Source organism: Harpia harpyja, chromosome 8, assembly GCF_026419915.1.
Source record: "Harpia harpyja isolate bHarHar1 chromosome 8, bHarHar1 primary haplotype, whole genome shotgun sequence".
Taxonomy (NCBI): Eukaryota; Metazoa; Chordata; class Aves; order Accipitriformes; family Accipitridae; genus Harpia; species Harpia harpyja.
The window spans coordinates 37,372,325-37,389,477 of NC_068947.1; the positions used below are offsets into that span (position 1 = coordinate 37,372,325).

The window sequence follows — 17,153 nt, forward strand, 5'->3', positions numbered from 1 at the left end:
AATGCATGTGAAACTGTAGCAGAATACACGTAGGAGAGAAATAGCTTCATGGCAGGACAGCCCCTGAAAAAGGGAAGCTGACAGACTTATCAGGTGCATGTCTTGTAAGAATGGAAAATGCTTTCCTTAAAGTATCCAGCACAAATGCTTTGCACAGGATAATATAACATTATACATAGAGTGAGAAAGGAGGGGACATCGGTGCCACAGCAAGGTGCTGTAGCTCATGCAACTATAGAATGGTTTCCTCCCCACCCTTGCCATGCTGGAGTGATAACTCAAATGGGGTGTGTGTGGGGGGAAGTAGGAGTGGAGAGAGACTTAATAACAGGAGTTTCCAAAACTCCAGTATTTCAAGGCCTTCATTTTCCTGAAAGCTGAATCCTGAAGAAGCTACTCTGTCTCACAGTTATCTTTTTCTCCTGGATATAAATTCCTGAGCACTGGTACTGACTCCTAGCTTTGGTGGAAGAAGTCTCAGAGAACCTGCCAGGGAAGCTCATTGATGCCGTGCTCTGAGCACAATTGCCTCGTACTTCTCAGCAACAGATGAGCTCCAGCAGTGTAATGCAAAGCCTTTGCTTGGAAGCTATTTCACAGTGGCACACTTTTCCTCTTTACGGGAGAATAAGTAGGGAGAGATGTTGACTTTCAGGAAAGGCTTCAGTATTTATTCACAAACATGCCACAGATGGGAATATACCACTGCCTCCAAAGCTTTGGAGAACTGACATGCACATGTTTCCCAAGTGCACACCTTTGCAGGAAATCTGTATGCACCTGAGGAGGTGGAAAGTGAGTAATAGAAGTTTTGGCTGTTTATTTTGCACATTCCCAAGAACCAGGTGCTTAAATGTGCCCATCTTCTGCCTCTAGTTGTAAAGGATGACAGAAGCTAAAACACCAGTGACATATACTAGTTTGCCCTGCTCTTGTTAAAGACAGCGTTGGCTGGAAAACAAAGGAAGATATACATAGCTGAAAAGAATATCCTAACGCTACCAAGGAAGAGCATCAGGGAATTAAATGCAAATGCTACTGTTGTTGGTTACTGCAAGTATGGTAAAACCCCACCCAGACCGATTACTTCAGTCTGAGGCTCTGGCTGACTGTCACCAGTACCATGTCACCCCCGGCACTGTTCACTAGAGTCAGATAAGGTGGGGCCCAGCAACTCATTCTAGGCACAATCAACAATCAGTTTCTTTTGAAGAGGCAATATAAGACACACAATTTTACTTCAATTCAAAAGGTTGCACTTTATTTAAATGTATGGAGATATTGTTATTTGCACTTAGAAAACACTTGCTGTCTAGACATTTAGAATTCCTCTTTCATTTTCTCAGAGGAAAAAACATTAAAATTAGTGAAGCTAGGTCCCATGGGGAAGGGTTTGTGCGTTGTTGGATTTGACCTGTTGGGTTAGGCATCTCTTTGCTGCAGCTGCTCTTGTTGTTTTGCTTTTAGCTCCTGATTATATCTATAGGGAAAAAAAAATTTTAAAAAAGAGTGGAGACTAAGAATAGAACACCAGTTACAATAACAGTGTCTTCCTAACAATCTGGTCAGCGTAGGAGGTTTAAAATTACAACGGGCTTGAGGGTGGATACTCAGGATAGGATAGTTCAGTTCATGTAAGAAGTTCCAAATTTGTTGTTAAGTTTGCCTCATTCCTGGCCAGTACTGAATCCCGAGAACTCCAAATTTGCCCTCAAGAAATAACTAAAAAAAAAAAAAAAAAAAAAAAATGCTGCTCTGCTTAAGAGCCCTTCGATCCAGCTGAACTGACACGATTCAACACTGAAAGCTGGCAAAAGTGCAAAACTTCTGAGGAGGAGAAAGTCTAGGCTGTTTGTCAGTCAGACCTACAGCTTTTAAAGAATGCCTTAGACCCAGAAACTACAGCTTGCATAGCGCATTCCTTAAAACGTGCTCTAGCTATACTGAAAATATTTAAAGCTTTGCTCCCACTTAACTGGAAAACTAACAATGTAGCGAAGAAGTTCTGCAATGTTTAATTAATTGTTCAGTTCCTCTTGCCTGTTGCACTGACATTGAGGCTGGTGGAATTTATAAATTCCTGGTTAAGATGAGGTGGTGTGAATGCTTAGTTATAGTATGTAGAGTAGCCCTTCTTAATACATACCTCCATATTCGGAAGAGTTGAGAGCCACCAGCACAGCCAACAAAGAAGTTCACAGCAAACAGACTCCAGTTTTTAGGAATAATAACTAGAGAGTACCTTGACCAAATAAGGCCTGTTGAATGAAGGGGAAAGATCTTAAGTCTTTAAAGTGAAATATTCAGACATTCCCCTAAGTTTGGAGACAGAATTATGGGCTAGTTTAAGTAAACAAGTTTTACAACTTCATGTTAGACAACTGCTTTTCTTATAACTAGCCATTTCTCGGTTAAAAGCGCATCAAGTGCCAGTGGGACAGGTATTGCATTTTTCCAAATAACTAGACAATAAGGTCAATCATAGCCTTATTATCAAACAAAGATCCTCTGTACTCTATTGCAGTCTAGACCTTACTTCTCCAGCACAGTTGCAGGGTAGTGGCATTTTGCTGTAGTATATCCAGCTTGCTGCACCAGCTTAGAGATTACAGAATTTACCAGTCAAGAAAGGCTTATCTATCATGCAAAATGCACAGCACTGTGTCGGATATCAAAATAAAGTCTAGAGAAGGAAGAAGGTGGCAGCTGTAATGTTGATTTTCAGCTTTAGCTGCCACAAGTCCCACCCCTGACAAGATCTGGTAGAACACCTTGAATACAGAATATTGTTTCTGCCAGCATGAAAATTCAGGGCAGACAGCAGTGCAGCAGTCCATGTACCCACTGCTTCCAAATTCTTTTAACACATGGAAATTCTTTCCAGTTATGTTAGTGTAATTACCCTACCATTGTTTAATCTCTTAAAGTCTGTTCTAAAAAAAGTCACTATACCCTGGACTGATTTCAAAATTACTTGACCTGAAGCAAAAGAGGTCACTTAGTGGAATGAGTGGTATCGTTGTAACTTAAGAGATGAAACTCATATCCTAACTCATAACAACTTGCTCTGGACAATTCCAAATTAAGACACGTGTAGAAAACTGTTATATAATCACAGAACTCTTACAGATTTAATAACAAGTATACATCTGTCCTAGAATTATCATCTGACAGCAATAGTGACAGCTAGCATATTATAGTTAATACTTTTCTATAGAAGTGGATTAGTACTGATGGAGGATTCAGAAAGAAGCATATACAGTTTTAGAGAGGGTGCTGTGTAAAAGCATGGAGTAACTTTGGCTTTACCTGTGGCCATTAGTACTGCAGACTGTGCTGTGCTGAGTTTTTCTGCTGGTCTGGTCATATCAGCCATTCCAGCACATACCAAACCCTGTAAAGAGAAATTCAGTGAGCACCAGTCAAGTACCAGGACCTCCTGCAACAGATCAGACACTTTACAAGGGGAAGTTGCTTCATAGCTCAGTGCTTATTCTATATGCATTATGCAGGAAATGGGATGCATTATATGAGCAGAGTAATTAGACTCTTGGAGACCCCATTCACTTCTAGTCCCTTGTGGTAGGAATAAGAACACAGTTATGGTGGGGTGCAACTGGCTTGCAATAAAATCCCAGGCAGTGGCAATTTTGTATTAATTTAAGAACAAGGTTAATTTAAGCTTTTAAGCTTAAGAAAGCAGCTGGGAAAAAAAAATGGTTTTCATGCAACAAGTAGAAGCTTATCTAAATAAGGCCTTTCTTCCTGAAGCTCAGGGTGAGATATTGCTGGTAAAGATGTAGGTGTGACACCATATAGTCTTCACTCAGCTTCATCTGAGGAGGTAAAAGTGCTTCTTTTTTAATACAATTTCAGTAAAAGAAGAAAACTTCAGGTGAGGTGAGGAATAGCTTGGCTGATCTACTTGACATTACTAGCAACCACGCTGCTTGATTTGGTTTGTTGTGTTACTGCCCTCTACTGGAAATACAATTTCATGTTCCCGTTACAGGCATTCACCAAAAAAACCCAACCCCAAAGCCAAAAAACCTGAATCCCACAAATAAGAGAGTCCTAACACTTTTAATTCACTGACTGCCACTAAGGACTCCTTTGGCTCCAATCAAGAAACCAGTTTTCAAGGGTAGATACTTCTGTGTGCTGCCTCACTTATGGGATTGATACTGCTGCAGTGGTGCCATGGAGGTACAGACTTTCAGCACACTTGGGTAACTGCAGTAAATGCACCTTTGCCATGTAGGGGGAAAGTCATTTTAACTTCTCACTGAAGAACTTCACTGTGAGCTTAGAGAAGTCTTCCTGCATGTTCACAAAAGAAAAACCATCTGTGCATAAGCTCTTTTGATACAGCAGCAGTCGACACCAGCCTGCTCAGAAGAGTTGCCTGTATGCTCAGGCTCAAGAGCATGTTACCTGGGGGAGTCTCTCAGAAAGGGGAAGGTTAACCATGGTTACTGCAGCTGCAGTTTAGACTGTCAAAGAAACCAAGCTACAGCTTAGAGCATAACACATTGCCTGTGGCCTATAAAAAGTTGGTGTTAACAATGGCAAACTTACAAACCAGCTGGCAATAGTAAGAGCAGGTTATATCCTTGGTTGTTATCAAACAAGGAGATCAAACAGCTTTATGATTTTAGAGGTCACTTATTTCATCTGTACCAATACAACAACTAGGAGGAGTACAGTGAATTAGGAGGAGGCATATACTTTACCCTGTGCACAAACACAGCCAAGGGATGTAACCAAGTAGGAAGCAGAACTGCACAGGAAGCAGAGAGCTACTGATAGCCAAAATGGCAGTGCCGTTTTAATTTTGTTTTCTCAAGATTACCTTGCACACTGACGCACTTTAACCTGCCTTCAAACTATGAGGCTTAGGAATTGGCTTCCTTAAGATACTATTCAAATTCCTCAATCTCAGACGAAATACATGCTTTAAGCATTTTGAATTATGCCAGCTCATGCCTACCTTGAGCAACAGTTAGTGTTTCACAAAAGAAAGCTTTTGTGAAACTTTCAGCAAAGAGTACAATTTTTTCCACAAAGCGTTTTTCTCCCACTGTATCCCCTGCATGTTGTGCTATACATTATTAAGGCTAATTTTGTTCGTCCCTGTATATTACAAATTAGAGCCTTTGTATTAAATCTTTCTGTAGGCTCAGATACCTGCAGCGAAACCATTGCTTGCTCAATGGGTTGCTGTAGATTGCCCTCCGATTGCGATCCAGACACCAGCTGGCATCTTATACTTACCCATTTCATAACAGGCGCCCAGAAAAACACTGTTTTGGGACCTGAGGGAGGAGGGGGAAAAAAAGAAAAGAAGTTAAATTATTCAGTGAGATGTAGCTGTTTTAATACCCACAGTAAGTTTTGGGGTTGTTTCGTTTTTTTAAATAATGAATTTGTATATTAGTGCAGTTTCTATCACTGTATGAGCTCTATCACCTAATACTTATAGTTCATCAGCTCAGTGCATCAACCTTCAGTTGTGTAATCAGTCCACCCATTTCTGCAACAGATGAGTAGGATTTTGTATTTCCATTTTTAAGCAAACGACACTAGAGCAGGCAAAATGCACTTACAGTGCAAAGAGTTAGGATAAGGCCTAGGAACAGTGAAGACAGTTTCTATATAGTGATTAAAAGCTACTCTACAGCTGGACTAACAGAAATAGTATTTGAAATCTTTGTGAACTGAATCTTGTAAACTAAAACCCCAAAATATTTTATTACTGGTACTGTAACAAGTCACTTCCTCCTTCCCTTCCCAAATCACAGCCCACCTCTTCATGCTACCGAAGACATGCTGCGCAGCAGCATTAGATGGTTAAAGTGAGAGTACAAATCGCAAACATAAGTAGCAGTAAATGTCACAAGGAGAGTGTCCTCATTCACCCTAATCTGCATCCCTGAATAACCACGTCTTTCTAGCAGAAACAATGCTTCCCACCCAATCAACCCTACACCCCAATAATCTACCAATAGGCCAAGGAGGATTATGGGGGAAGAGGACAAGATCTACAGAAGGAAGGGAGAAAAGTCAATGGAATGGGATCTGGGGGAAAACATCTCTCTTACAAATACATATGTCTTACAGCAGTGCTAAAATAGCAACTGGTTGGTTAAAACAAAGTACTGTAATGCCACACCTACAATGTGCAGGTTGCCAACCACGCCAGAAATCATTAATCTAGGACTACCACTCAAAGTCTTAAAAGAGAGACCACGATCCAAAGTACCAACCCACCGCACTGGGAGACAGTCAGGACACTGGTTCCGATTTCATCAAAACACATGAAGTTTTAGGTCTTGCTAGGCCACTGCTCAGTATTCTGATATCATGCAAGATGAAGCCAAGTTTTCACCATAATATGTTACATATTATGAGTAAAGTTTTTAAATATGATAAACACTAAGACTTTGGTTGCTTGCTTTTTATGTGAGCTAATTTTTCACTAACAATTCAGCCTTAAAAAGGCCTTGCAGTAACTATTTGTACTCCCTGTTTTAAGTACCTTCAAGTTTAAAACTGTGACTTGGGAAAAATTAACTGTCAGGTTTCTACAGCAAGCACCTGTGAAGCAACTCATAATTTGGGGGATAAGACTAATTCTTACAAATACCAGTTGCTCACCTTAAAGCCAACTAAGCCCTATAAAAGGGCAGGGCAACTGCAGCACAGAAGGCAACAAAAACTGGCTTGGCGGCTTTGCGTAAAGCCCTCTTAGACCCACACTGCTTGTGATAGTGATCAAGTTTCAAACTGCAGTTAATAACTACCAGCACATTACTTTTGTCTTGGATAACTGAATGTTTCTACCTACACGGGATTTAATTTTTTTAGGATGCCTGGGGTGGTGCAGCCACTAAAACTGCCTAATGTTGTTGAATAAATACAGCTCAATATTAATCTTTTAAAGATAGAAACTTCAGTTGCTGTTCTCTTAGGCAGCTACTTAGTATGTCAGTATCAGGCTGCAAATACAGCTCTTTGTAAATCAGTCTTACAGAGGTCCCACGAAAGTAGCTTTAATTACTATCATCTATTTTCTTCTAAAATACAAATTCAGATTTGGAGTACTAGAGAATGTGGGGTGAGTATAAATTATTAAACCGACATTCCCTAAACAGCTAGCAAACTTTTCAAGAAGACTGACATTAATTTTTATTAATAAGAGATAACTTGATAATTTAAAACTGCTGACTACAAAAGTAAGAAACAATTGAAGACAAGTAAGGTACCAAGCCAAGCTTGTTATAAGGGAAGACTGTCAAACGCCTTAAGCAGAACACCTCTTCTGGATGCACTCCAATAAGCACCCAGCTGGGGTGAGCTCTTCCCAGATCCTGACACCTGGAATTTTTCAAGGATGAATTTGACAGCAGCACATCAGAGCAGGGGCATACCACAGGCTAAGTTGGACACTGTGTGTGTGACCAGCTTATAGAATTTACAACTTCTATTAAATGTAAGAAGTCTTTGTCCTGGAGAGTTTAGTTTAATCAGGCAAAGTGAACCAAAGAGGCCAAAGGAGAGGGAGTAGAAGCACAGCCCACGCTTCCCCGTGGCTGCCAAGAGCAATGTTCCCTGCTCTGTGGCAGCCTGGGGAGTTGGTGTGCTGTACCCCAGGCCCTTCGCTGTCCTCCAGTGGCCTCGGTCTGTGCAACGCCAGCCAAGAAACAGCTTTTCCGACCAGGCTTCAATTACTTCACTGGAAGCTTTCTGTGTGCTAGAAAACAAGTAGGCATTGTTCTTCATTTCTCACAAGTGATTTATAATTTCATTATAATGACACTTATACTCCTAAATTAGACTAGAAACTTAGATATCACCAGAGATAAAATGTGAGCCTTTCATTTTTAACCTACTTGTTTTGCAGTCAGAGTGACATCTATTGCATAACTTTCTCACAGACCCACCTTCAAGACATTCAAGGCTGAAACAGAAGTGGCAGAGGTTCAGATTTGATACCTGCTTGCCCTGTGGCTCTTCTCACTTACGCCATCAGTACGGATTATGGCAGATATATATGTATATATACATACAGACCCACACAGAGTCCCTAAAAAATGGATTTTTTAAGATTAATTTCAGTGTGATGGTGGTGAACAAGAGTGGCCCACAGGCAGTTCCATGAAGTGAAAAGCACTGCAAGAGAACCTCCAAAGCCTTTTTCAATTAGTACTACAGTTCTGATGAAGAATGAACATAGATGTTCCCAGTGCTCACCATGCCTTGTATTCAATACAAGCAATTGGAAGCCGCCACATTTCACACAGGATGAATGTGGCACTCAGAGGCTTTTGGCACCTTTACAATGGAAGCACTGGACATATTGACTCTTTGCATACAAAAATTACATTAATATTTGTCCTGGTTTCAGCTGGGATAGAGTTAACTGTCTTCCTAGTAGCTGGTACAGTGCTATGTTTTGAGTTCAGAGCGAAGAATGTTGATAACACTGATGTTTTCAGTTGTTGCTCAGTAGTGTTTAGACTAATGTCAAGGATTTTTCAGCTTCTCATGCCCAGCCAGTGAGAAAGCTGGAGGGGCACAAGAAGTTGGCACAGGACACAGCCAGGGCACCTGACCCAAACTGGCCAACGGTGTATTCCATACCATGTGACGTCCCATCCAGTACAGAAACGGGGAAGTGGGGGGCAGGGATTCGCCGCTCGGGGGACTGGCGGGGTGTCGGTCGGCGGGTGGTGAGCAATTGCACTGCGTATCATTTGTACATTCCAATCCTTTCATTATTGCTGTTGTCATTTTATTAGTGTTATCATTATCATTATTAGTTTCTTCTTTTCTGTTCTATTAAACCGTTCTTATCTCAACCCACGGGTTTTGCTTCTTCTCCCGATTTTCTCCCCCATCCCACTGGGTGGGGGGGAGTGAGTGAGCGGCTGCGTGGTGTTTAGTTGCTGGCTGGGGTTAAACCACGACAGTCCTTTTTTGGCGCCCAACGTGGGGCACGAAGGGTTGAGATAACGACAAACCTGACCAGAGCTTGTTAAAACAAATTTGTTATAAGCATTCATTATATCGGTCTAATAGTTGCTGGTCATTATGTTGATTTATGTGTTCTTAGAGTTGTTGCTCTGGTTTTTAAAGTTCTGTTATGTATCACCTCGCTTGCTGTATGTAGTCCCTCTTCTGCTGCTTATCATCCGTGGGAGGTGGATTAAGGTTTTCGCTTTGATGTATTGTATAACACTGGTTTATGGTATGATAAAGTCGTCGGCTGTGGGATTAATCCGGTACTTGCACCCAGCATTGTCACCTTTATACTGTGGAAGCCATCTGTGGGAAACTATTAATAATTATACCATTTACCTTTCCTCCTTGGAAAACCAGTCTATGGGTGGGATACCTTTCTTCCCCTCTCCTTTCTCCCTCAGTCCAGTTACAATGGTGTTTGAGAATTTTGAAAAATTTGAATACTCTTGGGATGTTGGGACCAGCACGGTCCTAGCCCTACTGCTAGGAATTAGCATGCTTCTGAACGTGGTTCAGCTCTCATTTAAGGTTAAACAACTATTTAAGAAAATCACCCAGAGATCTGCCCCAAGGCTGGATAATTATGAGTGGCAGGGTGTGTGGGGTAGTATGGGCAAGTACCTAGAAAAGTGGGCACCTCCAGTGTTTTGGAAATTCACCCCTGAACAAGTGCAGAATCCAGAAGAACTAGTAAAATATTTGGAAAAGGTATGCTGTCACCCCGGCAGCTCCAGAGAGATACAAATTACTGCAACGTGCTGGGGCCTGGCCCATGCCTATCGAGCCCTGTTCGACACCACTCAGTACCCTCAAGGGGAAGAGAAGGTCTCTGGACCTAACAACAAAACGATGAGCACTGTGGCTATCCAAACCTCAGTGACAGGCACTGCAGCCCCTCCAGCCTCGGCAATGAGCACGGCAGCTACCCAAACCTCGGCAACGGGCACTGAGGTCCCTCCAGCCCCAGCAACGAGCACAGCAGCTACCCAAACCTTGGCAACAGACACTGCGGTTATCCAAGACCCGGCGAGCGGTACTGCAACTGAACCAGTGGACCAACCTGCACCAGTATCAGTTGCCCCCGTACAGAAAAAGAAATATACAAAAAAATCAGTTCGCTTAGCGAAGGATGAAGGCGAACCAGGGTCATCACGGGAACAGGAGGAAGAGGCAGAACCAGAGGTAATAACCCGGTCCCTATCCTTGAGTGAGCTGCGGGATATGCGAAAAGATTTTGGCCGCCGTATAGGTGAGCATATTATCACCTGGCTCCTCCGATGCTGGGACAATGGGGCTAATAGCTTGGAATTAGAAGGTAGGGAAGCCAAGCAGCTGGGATCGCTTGCCAGGGAAGGTGGCATTGACAAGGCAATTGGAAAAGGGACACAAGCCATCAGCCTCTGGAGGCGACTCCTGTCAAGTGTGAAGGAAAGGTACCCCTTTAAGGAAGATGTTATATGTCAATCAAGCAAGTGGACAACCATGGAAAAAGGTATCCAATATCTGAGGGAATTAGCTGTGCTAGAAACAATTCATCATGATCCGGACAACCCACAATTACCCAAAGATCCAGACGAAGTCCAATGCACACGACCCATGTGGCGGAAGTTTGTACGGAGCGCACCATCGTCCTATGCCAACTCACTGGCAATAATGACCTGGAAAGACGAAGAGGCACCGACAGTGGATGAAGTGGCTCGCCAACTCCGTCAATACGAAGAGAATCTCTCCTCCTCCCTACAAGCCTGCATTTCGGCTGTGGAGAAGCTGTCCGAGGATTTCCAGCAATTCAAAGAGGAGATGTCCTGTTGCCCACCTGTAAGGACCAATGTCTCAGCTATTAGGAGTGAGCGCTCCTCTGCCCAAGAGAAAGAATATAGAAGGTACACACCGCGAGGTGCCCTGTGGTTTTACTTATGTGATCATGGAGAGGACATGAGGAAATGGGATGGAAAACCTACCTCGGTCCTAAATGCACGGGTACGTGAGCTGCGAGGAAAAAACACCACAAAAGGGGATTCTACCAGGAAAAATGCCGCTCCGGTTTCCAAACAGAGTAGAAGGGCTGATCTTATTTCTGATCCTCTTGAAGGGACTTCTGAGCCAATTTTACGAGAAGTGAATACTGGATACTCTGACCAGAATTAGAGGGGCCCTGCCTCCAGCCAGGTGGAGGAAAGGGATAACCGGGTCTATTGGACTGTGTGGATTCGATGGCCTGGCACGTTAGACCCACAGGAGTATAAGGCACTAGTAGACACCGGCGCACAGTGTACTTTAATGCCATCAAGTTATGAAGGGGCAGAACCCATTTCTATTTCTGGTGTGACAGGGGGATCCCAAGAGTTAACTGTATTGGAAGCTGAAGTAAGCCTAACTGGGAATGAATGGCAGAAACACCCCATTGTGACTGGTCCAGAGGCTCCGTGCATCCTTGGCATAGACTATCTCAGGAGAGGGTATTTTAAGGACCCAAAGGGGTATCGATGGGCTTTTGGTATAGCTGCCTTGGAGACGGAGGGCACGGAACAGCTGTCTACCCTGCCTGGTCTCTCTCAAGACCCTTCGATTGTGGGGTTGCTGAGGGTTGAAGAACAACAAGTACCAATTGCTACCACGACGGTGCACCGGCGGCAATATCGCACCAACCGAGACTCTCTGATTCCCATCCACAAGTTGATTCGCCAACTGGAGAGCCAAGGAGTGATCAGCAAAACTCGCTCACCTTTTAATAGTCCCATATGGCCCGTGCGAAAGTCTAATGGGGAGTGGAGACTAACAGTTGACTATCGCGGCCTGAATGAAGTTACGCCACCGCTGAGTGCTGCCGTTCCAGATATGCTAGAACTTCAATACGAACTAGAGTCAAAGGCAGCCAAGTGGTATGCTACAATTGACATTGCTAATGCGTTTTTCTCAATCCCTCTGGCAGCAGAGTGTCGTCCACAATTTGCCTTTACTTGGAGGGGTGTCCAGTACACTTGGAATCGACTGCCCCAGGGGTGGAAACACAGCCCCACCATTTGCCATGGACTAATCCAGACTGCACTGGAAAAAGGTGAAGCTCCGGAACACCTGCAATACATTGATGACATCATCGTATGGGGCAACACGGCAGAAGAAGTCTTTGAGAAAGGGAAGAAAATAATCCAAATCCTTCTGAAAGCCGGTTTTGCCATAAAAGAAGGTAAGGTCAAGGGACCTGCACGGGAGATCCAGTTTTTAGGAATAAAATGGCAAGATGGGCGTCGTCAGATCCCAATGGATGTGATTAACAAAATAGCAGCTATGTCTCCACCAACTAATAAAAAGGAAACACAGGCCTTCTTAGGTGTCGTGGGGTTTTGGAGAATGCATATTCCAAATTACAGTCTGATTGTAAGCCCTCTCTATCAAGTGACCCGAAAGAAGAATGATTTTCAATGGGGCCCTGAGCAACAACAAGCCTTTGAACAAATTAAACGGGAGATTGTTCACGCAGTAGCCCTTGGACCAGTCCGGACAGGACAAGATGTTAAAAATGTGCTCTATACTGCAGCTGGGGAGAATGGCCCTACCTGGAGCCTCTGGCAGAAAGCACCTGGGGAGACCCGAGGCCGACCCCTGGGGTTTTGGAGTCGGGGATACAGAGGATCCGAGGCTCGCTATACTCCAACTGAAAAGGAGATATTGGCAGCATATGAAGGAGTTCAAGCTGCCTCAGAAGTTGTTGGTACTGAAACACAGCTCCTCTTAGCACCCCGACTGCCAGTGCTGGGCTGGATGTTCAAAGGGAGGGTCTCCTCTACACATCACGCGACTGATGCCACGTGGAGTAAGTGGATTGCACTGATCACACAACGGGCTCGCATAGGAAACCCCAGTCGCCCAGGAATTTTGGAAGTGATCACGGACTGGCCAGAAGGCAAAGATTTTGGAATGTCGCCAGAGGAGGAGGTGGCACGTGCTGAAGAGGCCCCGCTGTATAATAAACTGCCAGAAAATGAGAGGCAATATGCCCTGTTCACTGACGGATCCTGTCGCATCGTGGGAAAGCATCGGAGGTGGAAAGCTGCCGTATGGAGTCCTACACGACAAGTTGCAGAAACTGCTGAAGGAGAAGGTGAATCGAGTCAGTTTGCAGAGGTGAAAGCCATCCAGCTAGCATTAGATATTGCTGAAAGAGAAAAGTGGCCAGTGCTCTATCTCTATACTGACTCATGGATGGTGGCAAATGCCCTGTGGGGGTGGCTACAGCAATGGAAGCAGAGCAACTGGCAGCGCAGAGGTAAACCCATCTGGGCTGCCGCACTGTGGCAAGATATTGCATCCCGGCTAGAGAATCTGGTTGTAAAAGTACGTCACGTAGATGCTCACATACCCAAGAGTCGGGCCACTGAAGAACATCAAAACAACCAACAGGTGGATCAGGCTGCCAAGATTGAAGTGGCTCAGGTGGACCTGGACTGGCAACATAAGGGTGAGCTATTTATGGCTCGGTGGGCCCATGATGCTTCAGGCCATCAGGGAAGAGATGCAACATATAGATGGGCTCGTGACCGAGGGGTGGACTTGACCATGGACACTATTGCACAGGTTATCCATGAATGTGAAACATGTGCTGCAATTAAGCAAGCCAAGCGGTTAAAGCCCCTGTGGTATGGAGGGCGATGGCTGAAATATAAATATGGAGAAGCCTGGCAGATTGACTATATCACACTCCCACAAACTCGCCAAGGCAAGCGCTATGTGCTCACGATGGTGGAAGCAACCACTGGATGGCTGGAAACATATTCTGTGCCCCATGCCACCGCCCGGAACACTATCCTGGGCCTAGAAAAGCAAGTCTTGTGGCGACATGGCACCCCAGAACGAATTGAGTCAGACAACGGGACTCATTTCCGAAACAACCTCATAGACACCTGGGCCAAAGAGCATGGCATTGAGTGGGTGTATCATATCCCCTATCATGCACCAGCCTCTGGGAAAATTGAGCGATACAATGGACTGTTAAAGACTACATTGAGAGCAATGGGGGGTGGAACTTTCAAACATTGGGATACACATTTAGCAAAAGCCACCTGGTTAGTCAACACCAGAGGATCTGCCAATCGGGGTGGCCCTGCCCAGTCGGAATTTTTACATACTGTAGAAGGGGATAAAGTCCCAGTAGTGCACATAAAAAATATGTTAGGGAAGACAGTCTGGGTTACTCCTGCCTCAGGCAAAGGTAAACCCATTCGTGGGATTGCTTTTGCTCAAGGGCCTGGGTGCACTTGGTGGGTGATGCGAAAAGATGGGGAAGTCCGATGTGTGCCTCAAGGGGATTTAATTTTAGGTGAGAACAGCCAGAATTAAACTGTATATTAGTTGCTATATAACCCTGCTACTGTATATTATCCTTACTATAATTATGTGCTATATCCATAGTACTATAGTAAGAATCACTTAGATCAAGCAAGAAAAGAACTGTGATAAAACTGAGCAAAGCGCAGTAGTGATGGAACCAGAACTGACTCCAGCATGCAACAATCCAACGGTGCACACCATCCTCCTGCTGCGCCAAATGTCACCTGCTTGTCACACTGCACTGAAGCCCAATTCTGCTCTACCGACTGAGAGGACTTTGCACCATCCCTCCTGCCCAGAAAGACTGGTATGACAGATGGAGCCCAGAGTCGGAAACTAAATGAACTCAATGAACATTTTATGAACATGACCCATGAACTAAAGGAATGATATCTCTGTGTGTGTATACATATATATATATATCATTGCTCATATGTCTTAAAGGGATGGAAAAGTGATGATTGATCAGGATGTAACTAAAGGTATGGGAACTGTGCATGACGTCAATGGTATAGAATAAGGGGTGGATACTGTCCTGGTTTCAGCTGGGATAGAGTTAACTGTCTTCCTAGTAGCTGGTACAGTGCTATGTTTTGAGTTCAGAGCGAAGAATGTTGATAACACTGATGTTTTCAGTTGTTGCTCAGTAGTGTTTAGACTAATGTCAAGGATTTTTCAGCTTCTCATGCCCAGCCAGTGAGAAAGCTGGAGGGGCACAAGAAGTTGGCACAGGACACAGCCAGGGCACCTGACCCAAACTGGCCAACGGTGTATTCCATACCATGTGACGTCCCATCCAGTACAGAAACGGGGAAGTGGGGGGCAGGGATTCGCCGCTCGGGGGACTGGCGGGGTGTCGGTCGGCGGGTGGTGAGCAATTGCACTGCGTATCATTTGTACATTCCAATCCTTTCATTATTGCTGTTGTCATTTTATTAGTGTTATCATTATCATTATTAGTTTCTTCTTTTCTGTTCTATTAAACCGTTCTTATCTCAACCCACGGGTTTTGCTTCTTCTCCCGATTTTCTCCCCCATCCCACTGGGTGGGGGGGAGTGAGTGAGCGGCTGCGTGGTGTTTAGTTGCTGGCTGGGGTTAAACCACGACAATATTAAATATGTATATAGGTCTAGTGAATTCAGTACGAATCAGACATTTTGATAAACTGCAGTTTTCACTCTTTAACTGTGATTTCTATAAAGCAACAATTTTCATTTCAAGAAAGGTCCATTATAGGAGGACGGAGCAACTGACTAAAAACTAAAGTCCATTTCTACAGTGCGTATTCCAGGTAGGTGAAGAGTCAAGGATGCATATCACACTGAAACAAAACAGTGGGATCAGCAGCCTATGGAATTTTGGGATTTTATCGAGCACTCTTTTTAACTATCCTATGCAATTTGTTTACATGACAAACATCACCTCAATGGCACTGAAGCAGATCATTTTACAAGAGGGTTCTCCCTAATAACACAAACCCCCATGTTTGCTCAAGTAAAGGTGAGCTTTAGGTCAGGTGATGGTAGCCCATTTCAGGGAATCTTGAGCCCTTCCTACCCCACAGGAGCCCTTCGGCTACGACAGCGGATTCCTCAAGGGCACGAGTTGCCCTCGGTAGCAGGGCTGGATTCACCAGAAAGCAAATAAAGCAAAGAGCGGCTTGACTTAAACCAGAGTACACTTCAGGAACCCTTGCCGCGCTCCCCCCTATTTTTCCAGCACATCCACGTGAAAGAAGTGGCAGCTGAAGCGTTCGGGCCCCTCTGGAAGTCATCACGGCCCCCGGAGGAGGGTCAGGCAGCCCAGCCGCCCCCCGCGTTCAAACGGCGGAGCCGTGCGGCAGCGGCGGCGCTCCGGTCCGCTCGTGCATCCCGGCAGACGGCAGCAACAGCAGCTCGCGTCGCGCCTGTCGCCTTCCGTCCTTCCAAAGAAGAGAAGTCTTCCTTTGACGAGCAGGAGCCCGCTCTTCGGCAGTCTTCCCCGCGCCACAGCCACGGCTCTGCCCCCCCGACCCCGCCTCCCTCCCCGCCGGACCCCGCTGCCCAGCGCTCTGGCAGCCGCGGCAGCCCCCGGCGGGACCCCCCGCACCCCGCCTCCTCCTCCGCGGACCCAACCGGCGGCCAAGGTGACCCCCTCGGCCCTCCCCGCGCGGAGCCGCCCGGCCGCCGGCGGAGGACGCCGCGTTACCTGCCGGGTGGTTGTAAAAGGGCCGGAACCGCGGTGGCAGCTTGAGCTCGATGCGGTCGAGCAGTCGGTGGTAGGAGGCACGGAGCCCCGCGACGGCGGCCGCCATGTCGGGACGGCGAGGGGGGGCGCGGGGGCCGGGCGGCGGCGGCGGCGGCGGCGGCGGCGGCGGCGGGGGGCGAGCGGGTGCCGGCAGCTCCTTCCCTCCGCGACCCTCCGTCCTTCCACCGCCCCCAGTGAGCCCCGCCTACCTGTCACCCCCGTGCCGGGGGGAGGAGCGCCGCTTCCTGCGCGCTGATTGGCGGCCTCCGCAAGAGGCGGGGAGGGGCGGAGGGGTTCGCGCAGCGCTATTGGTTAGGGTGGCCCGCCCCCGCCTCGCGAGGGAGCTGGCGCCAGGCGCTCGGAGGCGGTGTCCCGGCCGTCTTGGGGAAGGGCGCGAGCGCCCGGCTCAGAGATGGCCGCCGGCGCCGCTTCACTCTCCCATCCGAGATGGCCGTCGCGGGAAACCCCCGCGCCGTGACCGCACGCCCAAACCCAAGATGGCCGCCTTGTGGCTTCATCGCTTGCCTCGAGAGCCGGTTCGGCCGGCGAAGCCGAGCGCGTTGACGGCACCCGC

General features: G+C 46.1%; 1 protein-coding gene across 1 annotated transcript; it reads right to left on the reverse strand.

The window, feature by feature from the left end:
- Positions 1 to 1,233: 1,233 nt before the first annotated feature.
- MPC2 (mitochondrial pyruvate carrier 2) lies at positions 1,234 to 16,774 on the reverse strand. Its single transcript, XM_052795230.1, has 5 exons — positions 16,541 to 16,774; positions 5,275 to 5,315; positions 3,310 to 3,394; positions 2,147 to 2,258; positions 1,234 to 1,480 (listed from the first exon to the last, which is right to left on the reverse strand). Exons 1-5 carry the CDS (start codon positions 16,644 to 16,646, stop codon positions 1,423 to 1,425), a joined length of 402 nt encoding a protein of 133 aa, XP_052651190.1. The 5' UTR covers positions 16,647 to 16,774; the 3' UTR covers positions 1,234 to 1,422.
- Positions 16,775 to 17,153: the final 379 nt, after the last annotated feature.

Excerpts from the sequence above, each read along its gene's own strand:
- MPC2 (XM_052795230.1), bottom strand. The coding sequence starts at position 16,646 with ATGGCGGCCGCCGTCGCGGGGCTCCGTGCCTCCTACCACCGACTGCTC. Across the intron at positions 3,395-5,274 it reads GGGCGCCTGTTATGAAATGG|GGTTTGGTATGTGCTGGAAT; the intron begins GTAAGTATAAGA and ends TTCTCTTTACAG. Across the intron at positions 1,481-2,146 it reads CAACTCTTCCGAATATGGAG|ATATAATCAGGAGCTAAAAG; the intron begins GTATGTATTAAG and ends TTTTCCCTATAG.